General features: G+C 39.9%; 1 protein-coding gene across 4 annotated transcripts in view; it reads left to right on the top strand.

Moving 5' to 3' along the window:
- Window positions 1-18,550, top strand: part of PATJ (PATJ crumbs cell polarity complex component) — a 364,450-nt gene that overhangs the window by 75,030 nt on the left and 270,870 nt on the right. For all 4 annotated transcript variants that reach the window (XM_056814120.1, XM_056814123.1, XM_056814122.1 and 1 more), the window contains exons 16-17: window positions 4,557-4,718; window positions 9,738-9,875. In XM_056814120.1, the coding sequence (XP_056670098.1) occupies window positions 4,557-4,718; window positions 9,738-9,875 (300 nt within the window). The remainder of the gene's footprint in view (window positions 1-4,556; window positions 4,719-9,737; window positions 9,876-18,550) is intronic.

Raw genomic sequence — 18,550 nt, 5'->3', positions numbered from 1 at the left:
GAGTTTTCACAGTGCCTCGTGGTAGAAAGACAGATAGAAAGAGAAGAGGTAGAAGAGGGTCCCGGACAGGAAACTGAGTCAGTCTTGGATCTGCATGACTCTGCTAAGATACTGTGCTACTTTCTCTTTCCCAACTCAATGTTTACTATGATCAGATGAGAAAATAGATTAGTAATGGTTTATCAGCTGTAAAGCACTAAACAAATGCAACCCTTCTTATTCAAAATAACCAAGTAAAACAATAACAATAATAACGTGAGTTTCACAATATATGTTGTGACCCCCATCCATTGACTCTCCTGTCAGTAATGGAAGGAGGCAGGTATGTTATTTTCTCATCACTTGTTCATTATAATTTGTCAGATCCACTTTTGAATGTTGCTTTTATTTCTATTTTTGTTTATGTAGTCCTCTGTTCACTCTGGATCAGTTCAAATAAGTCTTCCATGGGAGTCTCTGAATTCCTCCTTTTCACCATTTTGTTTGGCACAATTTCATTCTTTTAAAAAATTTATTAATGCTTTTTTCCTAACATTTTGGTAATTTTTCACTCCCTACCTCTCCCCTCATTAGATTTTTCCTCTTGACAAGGAAATACAATAATGAAAATATCTAAAACAGGAACCTTATTTTAACAAGGTATACAGCATTTGGTCCTAATAGTCTCTTCACACCTGTGCCATGGGGAAAATAATATTATTGCTTTAGAGTTGAAGGGAACCTCAGAAATCCTCTAGTCCAACTCCTTTCATTTTACAAATCATGAAGTTGAAGTCCTGAGAGTTTCAATGACCTCTATCCAATGTCACATGGGTAGTGATAGAGGTAGGATTTGAACCCAGGTCCTATGCTTCCAATAGATGCTTCCAAAGTTTGTACTCTTTTTACTGCTTTATATTGCCTCCCAATTCCCTTGAACCTTCAATGATTTTTTTTTGTTGTTTTTAACTCTTAACTTTCTTTTCAATGAAATAGAATGTATTATTGGACTTGAAAGCAAGAAGAGCTTAGTTCAAAACCTTACTCAAACACGAGTTGTGTGTCCCTTAGCCTTCTTTTCCTCAGTTTCCTCATCTGTAAAATAAAGATAATAACACATTCCCTTATAGTTATCATGAGATAACGTTCTTCATGAACCTTAGAGCTCTCCATAAATATTTACTATCCTTATTAATTTGTTATAGTTTTTCCATACATTCTGCTTTTTTTCACTCTTCATTTGATAGGAATCTTCCAGTGTTTTCTCTGAATCTATCCTATTCATCATATCTTCAGGATAATAAGATTCTATTACACTTCTACAGCATGGTTTTTGCAGGCACGCATTCTTCCATCGATGGGTCCCCCTTTGCTTTCCGGTTTTTTTGTTCCTCCGATGAGTCATTTCAAATTCACAGGTCTTTGGAAAGAACCTTTCTCTGATTTGGTGTGTCCCAATTTGTGTCTTAAAACTGCCCTAAGACTTTTGGGATACCCTGTATAAATATGGAGCATTTTGCCCGAATGGTACAAATAAAATCTTAACTAGGTTACCCTCGATCTAAAGATAAATTAGAAGCTATCAGTAGGACCTTGTTCTCGTCCTAAAATGCAGTCTTTTCCCAGAAACCATTCCTTTGAAAAACAGCCTTTTATAAACTTCCATAAACCTTACATGCCTTTCTCCTGTGATCAAATTACAACTATAAAATTAAGAAAAGGCACTGCCTTTTTGTGTTGTTGTTTTTTGGAATAAGTTATAGTTGCCGTAAATCCATTTGAAGAGGCTGATATAACAGGAAGACCATCTGGGGCTATAGAATGCATTAGTGGTTGCCTTGGGGTCTTGTCTTATCATTCAATAGCTAAAACTTAATGGATAAAAAGATTTTGCTTAGCAGGACTTTTTCCCTCTGAATTGCTAATTGGACTCACGTACATCTCTTATATAAATGAATTTCAGAGTCCTTCCCAATGCACGTTTCAGTGTCTCCTAAACTTCCAATACAATGTATGCAAAATTATTTAATGAACTGAAATATTTATTTCTGGCTTCTTCCTATTATGACAAATCCAGAAGGATTTTGTTTTCGTTTCTGTTTTTTTTTGTATTGAGGATTTGATAGCTCCTGAAGCCTGAGAGAGAAGACTTGGTTACCTTGATATATTCTATTTTCACTTCAATTTAAAAAAAAAAAAAGCTTTGGGGAATGCTAGGTGGGTTAGTGGATTGAGAGCCAGGCCTAGAAATGGGAGGTCCTGGATTCAAATCTGGCCTCAGAAGGTAAGGGTTTAAAAAATGAAAATAAATTTTAAAATAAATCTTTTGCTTCATATGGAATTATTTTTCTGAGTAGAGATGACTCCCCCCATCTCCAGTTAGAACCTGGCATTTGACACATGAAAACAACTAAACAAAGCATCTACATCTGCCAATGTATGCACCATTCTGCCCTGGGATTCCTCTGCCTCTGTTCTTGACACATTTTAGATTATATTTCCCATGGATCCTGGTGCCAACCTTTGAAAGCTATTGGATCAGAAAAGGCAGAAACCAAAAGGAATTGAAGACCATATGTCCTTCTCTCCAATCCTACAACTCCCAAACACTTTTCCAGAAAACAATCTTGCTGGATATTTTAAAGGGTTAGCAGACGTGGAAAGAAGATGCTACTTTTAGTTCTGTGACCTTGGGCAAGTTACTTAAACCTCCTTGTCTAGACCCTGCTACTGTTTTGCCTTGGAACCAATACTTAGTGTGGATTCTAAGGCAGGAGGTAAGGGAGGCAGGAAGAAAGGAAGGAAGGAAAGAAGGAAGGAAGGATGGGAGGAAGGAAGGAAGGAAGGAAGTTAGGGAGGGAGGGAGGGAGGAAAGGAAGGAAGGAAAGGAAGGAAAGAAGGAAGGAAGGAAGGGAGGAAGGAAGGAAGGAAAGGAAGGAAGGATGGGAGGGAGGAAGGAAGGAAGGAAGGAAGTTAGGGAGGGAGGGAGGAAATGAAGGAAGGGAGGTAGGGAGGAAGGAAAGGAAGGAAAGAAGGAAGGAAGGGAGGAAGGAAGGAAGGAAGTTAGGGAGGGAAGAAAATAAGGAAGGAAGGAAGGGAGGGAGGGAGGGAAGGAAGAAAGGGAGGAAAGAAAGAAGGAAGGGAGGAAGGGAGGGAGAAGGGAGTTAGCAATTTCTAAAAACTTTAATTTAATATCAGTCTTTGGAAGCTTGAGCACATTTTAAAAAACTAGTATTTTACTGGCTAATGTATATCTAATCTGTCTGTCTATATCTTTTAAGTTCAAAAAGTATTTTACAAATATTTTCTCATTTTATGCTTGCAACAACCATGGAAGATTGGTACTCTTATTATTCCCATTTTAGAATTGAGGAGGTTGAGTTGCTTGAGACCATACAACTAGTGGTGTCTAAGGGCCAGATTTGAATTCTTAAGGTGCAATGCACTTGCTCCTTTTTAATAATCTCCTTGTGCATATACTCTCTGTCTCTCTGTTTCTGTCTCTCTGTCTCTGTCTTTCTCTCTGTCTCTCTGTCTCCCTACGCTGCCTACTTTTAAATGTATCCCAATGTTATTAACTGAAGTCCTTTTCTCATGAAATAAAAACACAGAGGGGAAGATTCAATAGTGTTGTTTCTTCAGTGCTAAAGGCAAAGAAAAGGATGCTGAACTTGGCATCTCTGGACACAGAATCAAATGCTGGTTCCTTCACTCTCTCCCTTTTTGACTCAGTGGCTTCATTGAGATTCCTTCTAGCTTTCTGTCTTTTCATGGACAAAGCCAGAAAAGACTCCTCCACGTTAGCTCTCCATTGTTTGTCCCTAGGAGTTCCTATGGTGATGTGTCCTGTTTGGTGCAATAGAAGTGATACCTTGTGTACAGTTTGAACCTGCACACAAAAGGGGAAATGGTAGAAAGAGTCACAGCCATAATATTAGTCCTTATATCTTGAGGGTCGTCTATTCCAACCTGTTATATGGCTAATAGCTCCATGTATGTGCCCACCCAAGCGTAGAAACCATCTGTAGTTGTTGTGTCCTATATATAATTATAAAATTAATCATAGATATAAGAGCAGTATAGCCAGATGTGAGCAATATTAACATCTCAGACTTGGAAGAGACTTTAGAGACCTCCTGAACTGGCCCTGATCCGACAAGGATTCCCCTTACGAAAGAGACTCTTCAGTTTTATCTTGTTAAATCTGGTCCAGGTTTCTAGTCTGTTGAGATCTTTGAATCTTGCCCATGAAATTGTCACATGGCATGTAGACATGGGAACTACTGCGCATGCCATCAAGTGTCCAATGATAATTGCACCATTTATACATTCTGGGCAGTTATTGCATAGCTTTCAATGAAGGGATTAGCCTTGATTTATGTTAACTTTAAGAGTTTGTTAACAAAAGCACTCAAGCTTTAGCAAAAATCATTTGATTAAATTAAAGCCTTTGCTATTGGGGGGAAGAAAAAGATTTTCTGTTTAGTTTGTGATGTTTTCATGTAAATAAGGATTTTTTAAAAAAAAATTACAGCATCTGCTCCTTCTTGTCTCTGACTCATCTATTTTCTCCATAGGTCAATGGTGTTCAGCTCTCTGGAAAATCCCGCAGAGAAGCTGTGTCATTTCTAAGAGAAGTGCCCCCTCCCTTCACTTTAGTCTGCTGCCGGCGTCTCTTCGATGAGGAGGCCTTTGGGGATGAGGCGAGTGTCACCGATATTGTCATCGATGAGCCAAAGGTATTCATGAAATAGTCCATCTCTAAGGTAGCCATGCCCATGGTATCCTTAAAACACGTAGTTCATAAAATTTCTATTTCTCATCTCATAACAATTAGCATGTTGTCCTATTATTCCAAGTTTTCATCAGCGTAATAGCTATATACTTTTATTTCAAGAATAACTCAAGTCAACAAGCATTTATAAATTCATTAAGGACCTACTATGTGCCAGGCATTGTGCTAAACAGTGGGATAAAGGAAGCCACTGTGCCTTTATTAAGTACCTACTATGTGCCAGGCATTATACTAAGCACTGGGAGCCACCAGCATTCATTAAGTACTTACTGTGTGCCAAGCATTATACTAAGCACTGGGATAAAAGAAGCCACCAGCATTCATTAAGTACCTACTATGTGCCAAGCATTATACTAAGCACTGGGATAAAAGAAGCCACCAGCATTAAGTACCTACTATGTGCCAAGCATTATACTAAGCCTGGGATAAAAGAAGCCACCAGCATTCATTAAGTACCTACTATGTGCCAAGCATTATACTAAGCCTGGGATAAAAGAAGCCACTGGGTATTAAGTACCTACTATGTGCTAGACATTGTGCTAAACATTCTAATATGCAAACAGTTTGCCCAGACGCACTATACATAAGGTAGATGGGAAATTCTCTCAAAGGGGAGGCAGTAGCCCTAATGGAGGTCAGGAAAGGCTTCTTGCCGAAGGGTGGCTTTTAGGTTATACTCGAAGGGAAGCCGAGAAGCCAGGGCAGACAATGATGAATAGACAAGGAGGGGAATACTGGCATGTGGCAGCCAGAGAAAATGCATCGAGATGGGGTGCCTCGAGCCAGGAATGGCAAGGAGACCTGCATCCCTGGATTGTAAAGCCCGTGGAGGTGAGCGAAGTATGAAAGGAATGGAAAGCTAGAGAAGATGTCATGGAAAAAGCCAAACAGATGACTTTGTATTGGATCCGAGGGGCAGCAGGCACCTGCCTGAAGAGATTAAACAGGGCTGAGGGAACAGTCTACACTTCCATCGTTCCTTGGACCCGTGGGGACCTGGGGGACTCCCATTACTTCCCAGCAAGTTCACTTTGACTAAGTGTAAGCGGTTTGTGGAGAGTCAAGTTTTGGATAGAGCTCCAAGCTCAGGCAGGGGGTCGTGAGCTCAACTCTGCCTGTCCCTCTCTGGTCTCATCGGACCCTTGAGGCACTCACTGCCAGTCAGCCTGCCTGTTTGTACTGAGAGAACTGAGCCCAGGGCAATTGGGCAACTTGAAGAGAGCCACATAGCTAGGAAGCATTACGGGGAGAGATGAGTCTTGTCGGCACCGCAGCCTGTGGTCTATGAGATCTCACTTCTGCCTCAAATACACAATTGCAGCTCTGTAGCATTAGTTCTTATTCTGGTTACTTGGTGTGTTTTCTGTCCCCTCTCATATACAGCTTTCTCTATAATAGGTGCTGAATCCACCAATAACAGGCATTTCTTTAGGGCCCATGATGTGCCCTCATTAAAGGCACTGGCGATACAAAGACAGAAATGGTCCAGCTGCTGTCCTCAGGGTCCTGCATCTTCTGAAATGAGTCATCACGGACGTACATTGATCTTTAAATTTTAAACTTTATGTTTTTTATGGATGTACATTTATACCCAGAATCTAATCAAAATTAATGTAAAGCAACTTAGGGGAAAGACAGAAGTAGCAGTGCATTCTGTAATCATTGGGTTGTATATAATTTCTTTTTAAAACTCTTTAACTTCTGGCTTAGAATCAATACTGTGTATTGGTTCCAAGGCAGAAGAGCAGTAAGAGCTAGGCAATGGGGGTTAAGTGACTTGCCCAGGGTCACCCAGCTGGGAAGTATCTGAGGTCAGACTTGAATCCTGGGCCTCCCATCTCAAGCCTGGCTCTCAATCCACTGAGCCCCCTAGCTGCCCTCCATATAATTTTAATAGTAATTATTATTCTGATTCTTATTCCCCTACTGTACTATGAACTCTGTAAGGACAAGAGTCCTGTTACCCTAACTTTACTCCCCATCCAACACTATGTTTGCTTGCGGCAAGTAAGTGATTAATAAGTGTTTGTCTTGACTGGAACTGAATGATCCATTCTGCAGTCAGCTCTGAGAGATCACCCACTGGGGCCTTGTGACCCCGCTGAAATGAGATGCTTTGTGGTGACTTACCTGTGAAGGGTGAGAAAAATGCCTTTGACCTCATCTTCTGTAGTGTACAAATCACCATCTCAGCTTGCTAACAGTGTGCTCCCCATCCATCATTCGTCACCATCTTGGGCGAACAGGAGCCAGAAATTATGCTAAATTTCAGCCTGACTGCCATTAGTTGATTGCTTTCTGTCTTGTAACTGCAGATTTATGCAGAACTGACAAAACTGGAAGTTTGGAAGGTGTGTGTCTGTGTCTGTGTGTCTATATACACCTCCCTCCCTCCATTTCTCTCTCCCTCTCCCCTTTTTCTCTCTCCCTCTCTCATCCTTCTCTCTCTGTCTCTGTCTCTGTCTCTGTCTCTGTCTCTCTTTCCCTTCTCTCTCTCTCTCCCTTCTCTCTCCCTCTCTCATCCTTCTCTCTCTTTCTCTCTCTCTTTCTCTCTCTCTCCCTTCTCTCTCTCTTTCTCTCTCTCTCTCTCTTTCTCTCTCTCTCTCTCTTTCTCTCTCTCTTTCTCTCTCTCTCTCTCTCCCTTCTCTCTCTCTTTCTCACTCTTTCTCTCTCTCTGTCTCTGTCTCTCTGTGTGTCTTTCTCCCTTCTCTCTCTCTCTCTCTCTCTCTCTCTCTCTCTCTCTCTCTCTCTCTCTCTCTCTCTCTCTCTCTCTCTCTCCCTTCTCTCTCCCTCTCTCATCCTTCTCTCTCTGTCTCTGTCTCTCTGTGTCTTTCTCTCTCCCTTCTCTCTCTCTCTCTCTCTCTCTCTCTCTCTCTCTCTCTCTCTCTCTCTCTCTCTCTCTTCCTCTCCCTCTCTCCCTACCCCCCATACATATCTCCCCTCCCATTTCTCTCTATATGTATGTGCATATATATATATATATATGCACATCTATCTATCTACTTGGTTGGTCTGTGGTATTAGACTTTGGAGCCCTGTTTGCCTGGGTTTGGGGTTATTTTACTTGCTTTTCTGGATCTTAATTTTCTTTGATTTCCAGTTCTCCTAAGAATCAGCACATTTTATTTCAGTCTTGCCTGGCTAGGTAGTTTGGCCAAAATATGAATGTTCTTTGATTAAACAGTGAACACTTCAAGTACTTGCCTTCCAGAACACATCCATCACATTATGCAGCCCTTTGACTTGCCCTTTGTAAAGGGAGGAAGGGATAATTCCTTTAGAATCTTCTCAGTTTTTTCAAATAGAAATAATTGAAGGATGGATTTGGATGCAAAACTTCCATCCTCACTGCAAAATTTTAGTTCAACAATGGCTATTAAGTACCTGCTTCATTTCCCATAATTTTTAGGAGCAAGAATGAGAGTCCTTGGTACTGATTACCTTCATCCTAGGCTTAAGGCTGATCTTCCACATTTTCTCTCTGTCTCTGTCTCTGTCTGTCTGTCTGTCTGTCTGTCTGTCTGTCTGTCTGTCTCTGTCTCTCTCTTTTTCTCTCTCTCCTTCTCTCCCTTCCTCCTACATCTTTCCCTCCCTTTCTCTCTCCCAACCATTTGCCTTCTCAGGAAAGAAGGATTTTAATGTTGTTAATTGAAAATCTTACTCTAGTTTTCAAAATATTTTTATTGTTGCTGTTCATTTTTATAACAATAATATTTTTTAAGGAGGGAAGCTAGGTGGCACAATTGATAAGAGTCCTGAGAAGACCTATCTTCCTGAGTTCAAATCAGGCCTCAGATGCTCCCCTAGCAGTGTGACCCTGGCCAAGCCACTTAACCCCATTTGCCTCAGTTTCCCTTACTATAAAATGAACTGGAGAAGAAAATAGTCCCTTTGCCAGAAAACCCCAAACAGGGTCAGAAAGAGTCAGCTACAACTGAACAGTGTGAAATAAAGACATAGTCATGCCCCTTTAAAGTTTAAACTCACGGCCCACTGAATTTTTCTCTGTGAAAAAGAAAAAAATAAATAAAACATAAAAACTTAACTCCTGAATCCAAGACCGACTAGCACATTCCACACCTGGAGTGCCTACCTCTCTGAGGAAAGAAGAGCACTCTGGTCCTTGATCATTTCTCCATGATTGAATGTTCCTTTTCATTCATTATAGCTCAGTTTGTTGTTTCTTATGCTGGCCCAGTTATCTTAAAAGCCAGTTCATCTTAACTATATTTTCATGGGAGCTTGACAATGAAAAAGGAGATGAGATGGGCTGGGGAGGCTGGAAGACAGACAAACGCTACTATCCCAGCAGTTGTTTCTATACCGTTTGATATAATCAGAATTCGGGGATGCTACATTAATCTTTTCTGATCTTCTCTAAAGACATGACTTAAATGCTTATTTTTCCTTTTATGCTTCTAATGGGACGGCAGAGCTCATGGAAGTGTAGGAGGTCAGTGGTATTACTTTGATACAGACACTCAACGTGCAAGACACTAGATCAAGAAGGTGCTTTTTGAGATGCCTGAATTATCGTGTGGATTGGAATGATCTGATTGTGTTGTAGTATGTTTAAAAACCCCCTTTTTTAAGCTTCTAAAGAATTTCAGAGGAAACTGAAACTGTGCCGAATAATAGAAAACCCATCCTGATCTTATAGTACTATCAGGTTTGCAAAGCCCTTGAGCTGCATGATCTCATTTGGTCTTCATAATAACCATGTTAGGGAGGTGCTCTTGTGACCTCGGTTTTGCACATGAGGGGGCTGGACTGGAGAGTCATGAATGCTTTGCCCAGGGTCATTCAACTCATTAGATCTCAGGTGGCATTTGAACCCAGGCCTTCCTGGCTCCACGTTCAGCACTCTTCTATTCACTATGATATACTACCATGAACCATTCCAGCCGCCATCTTTTAGGAATTGTGAGGGCTGCATCTGAAGTTTTCTCATGTTGTGTTCCAGGTTGATCTCCGTGAAGAAGTTCCCACTCACGATGATGATGAAGATGATGGGGAGTTGGCCCTATGGTCGACAGAAGTGAAGAAAATTGAGTTAATTAAAGGTGCCGATGGCTTGGGATTCAGCATTTTGGACTATCAGGTCATATTTTCTCAAGAATATATATTTATTTCTATTATTTTCCCCACTGTACATACTTTCATTTGATGTGCCCATTTCGTTAGATTAACCAAGAAAAGCAAGATGCCATACGTATGTTGGCACGTCATGAGACTACACACACATGCACATGTGCATCCTTACATGTTTACCTAGCCACATTTAACTTGCTGATAGAGAACAAAATAAGGGAGATTCTATGATCATTGTGTGCTCTGAGTTGTTTGAACTCAGGTTTGGGGAAACGATATCGTAAACCTACAGTGTCTAATATACAGATAGCGAGGGCTTGACATTTGGGCCAAAATTGGGCTAGGAGAACTCAAGTCTCCTTAGTTTCCTCTTTGAAGTAAATGGGATCCCATAGTCAAGACCGCTTTTGGTCAACACAGACCCACTTTGTATAAAGTGACAAGTTTTACAGTAGACTCCAGAGAGAGAAGTTTCCAAGTATTCTCTGTTGAGCTTCTTTCTAACATGGAAGGAATTCCCTTAATGAGGTAGGAACCAATGCTCATGCCTTTTTGTTTCCCAAATTAAATCAGAATGTACCCATAGCCCAGAAACTCCTTGGAATCAAGAAATGGTTTCATACAAGTCAGCCAAGGAAGCATTTATTAAGCACTTAATGTGTAAGCATCACTGTGGTAATAGGGATAGAAAAGTAAGTAAAAGCCATTTCCATTCTCATATTCTAATGGGAGAACATTTAAATATCTTTACAGATGAGCTGGGGTAAATGGGAGATGATCCTAGAGGGAATGTTACTAAGATTGTTTTTTGTTGGTGTGGTGCTGGTTGTTGTTTCTAAAATTCTTAACTTCGGTCCTAGTGGCAACTTTAAGACAGAAGGGCAAGGGCTAGGCCAAGGGGGTTAAGTGACTTGTCCAGGGTCACATAGCTAGGAGGTCTGAGACCAGATATGAACCCAGGAACTACCAATTCTAGGTCTGACACTCTATCCACTGAACTACTTATATATACATATCTATCCATCTGTCTATCTGTCTGTCTATCTATCTGTCTGTCTGTCTGTCCGTCTGTCCGTCCATCCGTCAGTCTGTCCGTCTGTCTGTCTGTCTGTCTATCTATCTATCTATCCATCTATCCATCCATCTATCTGTCTGTCTGTCTGTCTATCTATCTGCCTCTATAAATGGAGATATTTATATACATGCATATATAGAATATATATTACATACATATACAGAGAGAGAGGGAAATGGAGAAGGAGGAAGAGAGAGAGGGAGAGAGTATCAGGTCCACTTTTCCTCTTGAAGAGAATCAGAAAGCTATGACCATGACACACTGAAAAGTAGCACAAAATATGAAATGTGTATTGAAAGAGAGGAAATGTTTGGCTACCATTATTAGCATCATTTTCAAATCTACTGTCTGTGCACAAATTTGTTAAAACTAAGATCCAAAATCTCTACCCAATTAAAGGGAAAGGATGAAGTGAAGACTGATGTCCTAGGAACAGTTAAAAACTATCTGCCTTATCAGGACCCTAATTGCAATAACCATCACTTCCAGCTTCAGTGTCTCCAACAGGATGATTAATCTGTAGAGATTTATCCTGTCAATAAATACTAGGTGGTTAAGGAAGGAGGACACTCACCAATTGGATTAGGTGAGGGTGGGATGGAGGTGGTCATCTTTCATTGCTAATTTAAAGTCAGAGGAACCCACTGATTCACACAACAACTTCTTCCATTTAAGGATAGCACAATTCTTTATGAGGTCTTTTCTTACATGAAGCCTAAATTTACCTCTTTCCAAATCCTTTCTCTTATCCTCCATTTGTCTTTCATGCTCTCTAGATATCTGTCCTCTTCTACAAGGCAACCCTTAAATTACTTTAAAAGAGCTATCATGTTCTCTTTGAATCTTCTCTTCTTCACTGCAAACATCTCTTCAAACAAGCTATCGATATCCACATGAGGGAAATGAAGAAAGAAACAGATATGGACTTGGATTATAATTTTAATGGAAATAATTGATATCAACTAATGAAGCTTAAAATCCACTGAACCATAAAATACTTAATCTCCTCACTAAATTAATGTATCAAATTTAAGAAACAAGAAGACAAGTAAAATGATAATAATAACATTAGAATAGGATTTGGGTTTGTCTCCCTTAGTACTGATGCATACTTTACTTCTTCCATTTTGGACTCAAAGTACTCATCATTATTAAAGTGTGTGTGTGTGTGTTTGTGTGTGTGTGAGAGAGAGAGAGACAGAGAGAGAGAGAGAGACAGAGAGTAAGAGAGAGAAATGGAGGTGAAGGGGGGAAGTGGGGGAAGAGAGGGAGAGAGAAAGAAAGAGAGACAGAGAGAGACAGAGAGGAAGAGGGGGAAATAGAGGAGAAGGGGAGAAAGAAAGGGGAAGTGGGGGAAGAGAGAGAGAGAGGGAGAGGGAGAGAGAGAGAAAGAGAGAGAGACACACAGAGAGAGACAGACAGAGAGACACAGAGAGAGACAGACAGGAAGAGGGGGAAATAGAGGTGAAGGGGGGAAGTGAGAGAAGAGAGGGAAAGAGAAAGAAAGAGAGATAGAAAGAGAGATTGAGAGAGAGACAGAGAGGAAGAGGGGGAAATAGAGGAGAAGGGGAGAAAGAAAGGGGAAGTGGAGGAAGAGAGAGAGGGAGAGAGAGAGAGACAAAGAGAGACAGAGACTCAGAGAGAGACAGACTGAGAGAGAGACAGAGAGGAAGAGGGGGAAATAGAGGGGAAGTGGGGAAATAAAGGGGAAGTGGGGGAATAGAGGGAGAGAGAAAGAAAGAGAGAGATAGAAAGTGACTGAGAGAGACAGAGAGGAAAAGGGGGAAATAGAGGAGAAGGGGAGAAAGAAAGGGGAAGTGGGGGAAGAGAGAGAGAAGGAGAGGGAGAAGGAGAGAGAGAGAGAGAGAGAGAGAGAGAGAGAGAGAGAGAGAGAGAGAGAGAGTGTCTGCCTTTATAAATATACTATCCCACTCATCTAGCTGATTTAGGTTGGTGTGTTATGGAAAAGATGATGAGGAATATCGGAGTCTGGAAATATTTGGAGAATTAATAGTGTGGTATTAGGGGAGAATGGGGAATATCTTGGTAAGATGCCTCTTGAATTTTACCAGTCAATGGGCTCTGTTTAAATGTGTATGTTTGATTATCACAGGGAATTAAAGCTCTTGGCAAGAATGCTCTTTTCTGTAATGTGCATATTTTAATATGCTAGTGTAGCCTTAGCTCACTGTGGTTTAATAAAGCAAAATGTACTCTCTCTTCTAAGCACATAAAATGCCTACTGATGTAAAAATCAATTCTTTCCTCATAGAAGAAGACAATCGGGAACAGATGAAAAGACAAATACTTTTAGAGCATTATGTAAGAACATAAAATCCCAAATTTCGCCGGTGCAATTTAAGACAACCAAAAATAGATCCTCGGTTAGTCATTTTTGCTGGCACGTTGGTTGGCATTGACAGCTGCCCCTCTCCACCATTGGAACATTTCTTCAGAAGGTTGTTAAGCAGATTGGCTTCTGAGTTGTTGATCCAAATTAATGAATGCTTTTCATAATCATCTCTCTTTAGTTTAATCTCAGCTTTGGAGTTTTCAGAATTCCTTCATGCTGATTAGATCTCTAGAGGCAGTATGACCTAATGGATAGAGCACTGGCTTCAAAACCAGTGAGTCTTGGGTTCAGATCTCCTCTGGGCAAATTCCTTTACTTATCAGTGCTCTAGGCAGTTCTGGAAGACTGACTGAAAGTTACAGAAGAGATATTGACCTGCATTGGTTGACACCAGGGAGCTTCCTAACTGCGAAGGCCCTGTTTCAATGTAATTGTAGATCCAGTCCAAAAAAAATTAGATCTCAAGGAGTAAATGAACCCATATTTTCATTTTTTAACTCCCCTGGAGCAAGTTGGCTCAGCTTATTAGTGAACTTGTTTTTGATTAGACAGAGACATCACAAATAAGCTAGTTGATAAATGGGGAATCATTATTCAGTTCTTCAATGTGGGGCTGATAATAACATCTAATTTTTGTAGCCTTCTACATATAAACCATTTGATCTTTAGCAGTCCTCTGAAATAGGTACTCTCATCTACTTTTTACAGATGAGGAAACTGAGACTCACATCAGGGTCACGTAGCTAGGAAGTGTCCGAGTCAGGTTTTGGACTTACATCTTTTTTTTTTAAACCCTCACTTTCTGTCTTAGAATCAATACTGTGTATTGGTTTAGAGCAGAAAAGAGTAAAGGCTGGGCCATGGGGGTTAAGTTAAATGACAGTCAGAAAGTGTCTGATCCCCCATCTCCAGGCCACCCCATCCTTTAACTTTTGAGTCTATAATTTCTTGGTGTTTTAGAAATGCTTCTTCATCTGTATTTTCTCTCCTCCCTTCCCCTCTGTTGGCACACTGGAATTCACTTCTCTGCAAATTTCATTATCTCATTTTTTAAAGGAGTTGAATGAGCAATTTCCAAAAAAACAGATTTTTGAAAACCCTGAATCTTAGAATCTTGCTTTTTTTTTTGGTCGAAGGGCTCAGGCTGTCTCCCTCTGCAGTCAGACCTGCGAGGAAAAACATCGAGTCTTAAAATACCTCGGTGGTGTGTACATCACGTTTTTGTTGTTTATCAGCCGAGCGTGTGTCACTGTCACCTACTGTGACATTTAGATGACAGGGTATCTCAATTTAAAGTTTGGTGTTGGGCAAGTTAATTAATTGGTTAGGTTATCACTTGCTGTAATTAGGTAATAAACACTAATGAGGAGAAATAACTTTTGCCAGGCCAGGTGAAGGTTTTAAAAAGAGCCCCGAAGGCCATTTTTCTGATCTGGAGTACATCACGTTTCAGTTTGTGAGATTCTCTTCAAGTGGCTTTTCCCCATTGTCTGAGGCTCAGCCTGAGTGATGCTTGATGGAAAAGCTTGGGAAGGGCACAGCTTAGATGCTTAGTGAATTGAGAGTCAGGACTAGAGATGAGAGATCCTGGGTTCAAATTTGACCTCAGCTACTTCCTAGTTGTGTGACCCTGGGCAAGTTACTTAGCCCCCATTACGTAGCCCTTATTGCTCTTTTGCTTTGGAACCAATACACAGTATTGATTCTAAGATGGAAAAAAAAAAAGAAAAAGCCTAAGAATGCTAAAGCAGTGCTTAGGCACAGAGCTCTATGTTCAAGAGTTAGCCTTTGGGGATATTAATTTTAATGAAACATTTTTTTCTACCAGGGTTTTTTTCATCACTAAATTGGTGAGAACTTACTAGAAAGGGCAACAGAACTAATTTTAGTTATTTATTATGTATTTTATTAAATTATTATAGTTACATATTTATTTTGGTTATTAATAGTTATTAACTTAGCAATAAATTTTAGTTATATATTTTATTAAATTATTATAGTTATATATTTATTTTGCTCATTGATAGTTACTAATTTAGCAATTTATTATATATTTTATTAATTTTATCATATATTTTATTAAATTTATTATATTTCATTATATATTTTATTAAATTATTATAGTTAATATATTCATTTTGTTTATGATTATTAATTTAGCAATAAATTTTAGTTATTTATTATATATTTTATTAAATTATTATAATATATAATGTGTACATAATATAATAATATAAATTTAATTATATACATTTAATCTAGTCTAGGGATATCACACAGTCTGTGGCTAGATTTTACGGGCTTTGTCAACCTGTTTCTAGCTTTGTAATCTGTGTTTCATTTTCTTCGCACAATTCTGATAATGGGTCCTTAGGTTTCAGCAGAGGCCCGTGGGAAGTTGACCTGTAAAATGGTTAAGACTCACCCTAGGCTAGTCTCATTGCACAGTAGAAAATAATAAGATTACAATTCCAGGGGAGTATTTGCTCAAGGATGTCTGCTAGTATGCTATGCTTTAAAGAATCCTGGTGGATACTGTGTCGATACTAGTGTATGGAGGAAATGAGATTGTAACAATAGCCCTGTTTGGTGTATATTCAGGTCATGGACGTAGAATTGGAGAATGAAGCTTTGGAACCTCCTGTCTTGGCCTCCAGGCCCCTGGCATGTAGACATAGGCATCTTCTGACCATGAGGAAGTCACTCAGATCCTCTTGACTTCTCTCTTTTTTTTTCATGCTCTTCCCTACCTAGCATTGACCTATTTTAACAAACTAAAACAATGATGGAACCAGTACCACGAGTTTGTCTGATGATCTGTGCTCTATACTCACACCTTTCTGCTAAGACAGACATTTGCTTTCTCCTCTCTGGGACCAGGAATGGCCAAACAAATACTCTGATGTCCTCATCTTTTGCTTTTATTTAGGCTATAATTATTGCATATCTTTCTCTCTTAGTTCCAAGGGACCAATAATAAATCTTGTCCTTCATTCCATTTACTTCATTTACTCTGCTAACATTGATGCAGGTTTTCCCAGACTCCTCTGAATCCCTCATATTTGTTGTTTGTAAGCTCTTATTGAAATGAAATGTTCAAATTATTTAAGGAAATAGAAGCAATCTAAGTGAATTGCATATGAATCAGCTTCTTCTGGAGACTCTCTGCGTTCCATTTGTGTCTGGGCTGCTGTCTCTCATGGTCTGCTTGCTGAGGGTATTTGTGGGGTGACCTCAAAGAGAGGCAACCCTTGCCCTTCTCAGGTCTTCTTGTGGCCACTCCAAGGGCCATCTTGGATTTGTGTGACCTTCCCGGACCTGCTGACGTATTTTGCAATCTTAAAGAAGTCTCATTTTAGGAGGGAGACCTATGCAGACACTATCCTGCATCGTAGTGAATGTGGCCAGTTTGTTATTAGACTAAGCAAATCAAGAAGTACATCTGCCCCAGAGTGGTGGTTCCCAGATGCTCCATAAGCCCTGCTTACAGTAGAGGTGGGGGACCTAATTCTATTCCTTCTGTCCTAGAAGTAGATTAACTTAGTTGAATTGGACAGAACATTTGTGGAGATGCTTCAGCCTCCTGGACAGTATCACACCATGATTTGGACTAATGAATGAAGCTCTTCCTCAGGCCCTCTTTGGCATTTTATCTCCCCCAAATAGTAGGTTTCTATTGTATACAGTATGATTGAGGTGAACATGGTTGAGTTTTTTTCTTTTTACATTATTCATAAAGAATAATAAAGCTTCCTTCCTGACCTTAAAAGACTTGCTAGTAGAATGGCTAGCACATGGCAATTGAGGGTAGCTTCCTGACTTGGAATCTCATCTGTCACTTTCTACTTATGGGACCTGGGGTGAGTCTCTTCATCTCTCTCTCGAGGCCTCGATTTCCTTAAATAAGGTTAAATAAGGAGTTGTTCTCTGAGGCCCCGTGTAGTGATAAATCCTATGATCTCATGACTGATCTTAGAAAAGCAATCTGTTAATATATTTTAATTTTATATATTATATGAATATTATATATTTTCTGTAAACTATTTTTAATATATTAAATATTTATATATATAGATCATCTAATGGGTAAAACAGTGGACTTGGACTTAGAAAAACCTGATTTTAAATCCTTCCTTAGACACTTAGTGGCTCTGAGGCCCTGAACAAGTCATTTATCATCTCTCAGCCTTAGTTTCCTCAATTCTAAAGAGGGAGTGATCATCATACCACCTTCCTTCGAGAATTATAGTCAATCAACCAGTAAACATTTACCAGGCACTTTTCTAAGCACTAGAAATTTGTTTTTTAAGTGACATGTCTAGTCTCTGTTCTTGAGGAGCTCACAGTCTAATGAGGAGACTTCTTACAAACCACTAAATCTAAAGAAGAAGATTAAAGGATTAAGGGGTGGAATGTCTTCCAGGAGAAGGTGGGATTTTAAGTGGGACTTGAGAGAAGTCAGGGAAGTCAGCTAGTGGAGAGGGAAGACTATTCCTGGCATAGGGGGGTGGACAGCCTGTGAATATTGCTAGAGCTGGGTAATGGAGTATCTTGTTTGAGAAAAAGCCGGTAGGCCAGAGTAGGGTATTAGATATAGGAAAGGTAGGATGGATCCCAGGTTATGAAGGGCTTGAATTGTGAATCTTAAAAACTGTAAATGCCAAACTGTAAAGGTTTTGGCCAAACTGGTAAAGATAATTTTTAGTGTTTTGACTTAAAATCTAAATAGGTGGTTGCCAAGGGAAATTCCCAAATATGAAAAATACCCAAGTCAGCTGGGGATTTATGGAGATTTTAATTAATATAATTGAAGGAATTAAGGGAAGGAGAGAGAGAGAGAGAGAAGAGAGAGAGAGAGAGAGAGAGAGAGAGAGAGAGAGAGAGAGAGAGAGAGAGAGAGAGAGAGAGAGAGAGAGAATATCCAAGCAGTAGAAAAGGGCCTAGGCCATTAGGCCTGAGCCTAAGGGAGAGCGAGTCAGTCTTTATCACTCACCACAAGATCATCTCCAAGCTGGGTTCATTCACTCTGAACTGAAAATCCTCTCCAAACTGATTTCAATTGCGAACTCCATTCAAATGTCCCTCACTTCAACTCAGAACTCCAACTACTCGCTGAATTTACCTTTTACCTCTTCCTTTTAAAGAAATTTTCTCTTATGTCACCTCCCCTAAATTTTCGTGTCTACCAATCACAGTAGACGCTTTTTCCCAGGACTGCCCATTCTTAGTTCTCACCTTTTCTGGTTAGATTAAATCC

Source organism: Monodelphis domestica, chromosome 2, assembly GCF_027887165.1.
Source record: "Monodelphis domestica isolate mMonDom1 chromosome 2, mMonDom1.pri, whole genome shotgun sequence".
Taxonomy (NCBI): Eukaryota; Metazoa; Chordata; class Mammalia; order Didelphimorphia; family Didelphidae; genus Monodelphis; species Monodelphis domestica.
The sequence above is the reverse complement of the archived record's forward strand: the minus strand, read 5'-3'. Positions and strand labels throughout refer to the sequence as shown.